Source organism: Lampris incognitus, chromosome 18, assembly GCF_029633865.1.
Source record: "Lampris incognitus isolate fLamInc1 chromosome 18, fLamInc1.hap2, whole genome shotgun sequence".
Classification (NCBI taxonomy): domain Eukaryota; kingdom Metazoa; phylum Chordata; class Actinopteri; order Lampriformes; family Lampridae; genus Lampris; species Lampris incognitus.
Window position 1 is genome coordinate 11466316 of NC_079228.1, and position 2576 is coordinate 11468891.

General features: G+C 37.4%; 1 protein-coding gene across 1 annotated transcript in view; it reads right to left on the reverse strand.

The window, feature by feature from the left end:
• The window catches only part of LOC130128328 (CMP-N-acetylneuraminate-beta-galactosamide-alpha-2,3-sialyltransferase 1-like), a gene marked incomplete at its 5' end in the record, with an annotated part of 10939 nt that extends 9508 nt beyond the window's left edge, over positions 1 to 1431 (reverse strand). The window contains 2 exons of the mRNA XM_056297961.1: positions 505 to 701; positions 1309 to 1431. Of these exons, the coding sequence (XP_056153936.1) occupies positions 505 to 701; positions 1309 to 1431 (320 nt within the window). The remainder of the gene's footprint in view (positions 1 to 504; positions 702 to 1308) is intronic.
• Positions 1432 to 2576: the final 1145 nt, after the last annotated feature.

Consider the following 2576-nt stretch of genomic DNA (forward strand, 5'->3'; position numbering starts at 1 on the left):
AACACGGGGATTCGAACTGGCGATCCCCGTGTTGGTAGGCAACGGAACAGACCGCCACGCCACCTGGATGCAGGGGGCAGTTTCTTAAAACACAGGTGAGAAAAGCAACAGCAGTATGAACATTACCACAGTCTTCTTTTCCACACTAGTGAGGTGTAGTTTTTCTACCGGGCCCAGAACAAAGTCAGCAGGGGCTCGCCCCGGAGTAAGAGTGACAAACCAACATGGCGGAATCATAACTGACAGAGTGACGTCATCACATAGCAGCATCTATAGAAAATGGCCTTAGGAGATTTACAAGACATCTCCTTGGGCCACCTCTGAAGCACACACTAGAAACAACACCTGAGGGGCATTGAATATATAAGTTCACATTTGATTATTATCATTGTTTTCCTCTAAAGGCTATTTTCATTTTTTCTGTAAGAGGGAAGCAAAGGTAGATTTGAGCCAAAAGTAAGATTACAGTGGGTCTGTCCTTGAAATCTGTGGCCTGTGACCAACCTGATGACGACATCATGAATGTCAATCAGAGATCCATAGTGGGAGCCCCTCAGGTTTCCAGAGTTCCCTACCACAGCACAAGCCCTGCAGCGATCGGACGGGCGGTCCACAAGGCTGTAACCGATGGGGAAGAAGTCAAACACCTCCTCCACTAATTTTGTGTATGTTGATAAGTTGCTTTTATCTGACTGTAAATTCTGAAAAACAGACCAAAGAAGAATTGTGACTTTAATCCCAACGGGTAACAGAATTCATAATAATGATAATAATAATGATGATAATAATAATAGTAATCAGGATATAGTAATAACAGTAATAATAATAATAATAAGTAATAACAAAAACAACAATAATAATAGTAATAATAATAACAATAAGTAATAACAGTAATAATAATAACAACAGAAATAATAACAATAATAATAATCATGATATAGTAATAACAGTAATAATAGTAATGATATAATAACGAATAACAGTAACAACAACAACAATAATAATAGTAATAATAATAATATTATTAGTAATAATAATAACAATAAGTAATAACAGTAATAATAATAATAATAATAGTAAAAATAAAAATAATAATATTGGTAATAATAATAATAAACTATATCAGATTAGCAGATTAGAATTAAATAACTCAGTTTGTTTGCACACAATTCCATTTATTCAATGAATTAAAGATTGTAACACATTTCAGACGTTTAATTATCAGGTTATGATATTATTTAGTAGCTGATAGAATTAATGATAAGCCATGTTAGGAAAGCTCAGGTAAACAATTTAAATAATATTTACCTTCCACCAGTCATAGACTTCTGCTGAAAGGTTGTTCTCTCTTGTCAAAAAGGGATTAACTGATTTGTTAAAGCGTTTCAGAAACCACGGGTGATCCTCTGCTGAGCACCTGTCACAGGCACAAGGACTTGAAGTGGAAGAGAGAAACGAAAAAAACTGGGATAAACCCAATGACGTCTGTCTTTCCAAAAACACACATGCGGTGGTGAGCCCTACAAGAAGCACAAGGACCTGTTTTTTCTTGTAAGACAAAAATTCGGCCATCCTGGTTCTTTGATGGACAGCAGGGACACTCTGTGGACAGACGTTGTTGGGAGACACAAACGTAAGAAGTGATTCAGGAATATGGGGATAAATGTCAAGCATATATGTAACAACGAAACACAATTTAATTTACTGTAACATGTGACAAAACAAAAGGCCTGGCTACTATTATACAATAATGACCCAGCAGAAATCACTCTATTATCATTATTTTATGCTGCATTAATATCTCAGCTGGCTATTTATCTTGACAGAATATAAAGTTTAAAAACAGTGGCGGCCATTTTGACCGCCCATGGTCGTTCTAGTAAGCAGCCAAAACAGATAATTTCTTACAGGTATACACAAACTGTAGTGCTTGATAAAGTTAAGCGTTAAGAGGCTGGTGTTGAAATGGGCTAGCACCCCATGTGGGCAAACTTGATCATCTAAAATCTATTTCTGCATCAGAATCAGAATCAACTTTATTGGCCAAGTGTGCCTATCTATGCACACGAGGAATTTGGCTACAGTACACAGCAGCTTCTAGCACTTGCAGACGTCACACACAAAAAAAAACAAACAAAAAAAACAAAACAAACCCCGCAAGAAATGAATGGAACAACAGGACATTGGAGGCAAGCATGTATGAACAACAGGTATGTCTCGCTTCTATACAGAGTTTTGTTGAATAATCAGCAGCCTACGCTCATGTATAATATCATAGATATAATATATATTTGATATAAAATACATTTGAAAACTCAATCACTTCGGTATCACTGATTATCAACAGTGACACGACACTAATAAAACCGATGCTCAGGGATGTTTGCATCTAACAAGCTTTTAACCAATGGCTCTTGAACACATCTAGACACGTCTAGACAAAGGCGACCAGACTGCTATAGAGGGCCCCAGCCATGTGGTCGACGTGTGGGGCCAAATCAGCCACAAGCATGGAAGTAAATAAATCAGTCCGCATACTGATTTGGCAAAACGTTACGCCGGATGCCCTCCCTGAC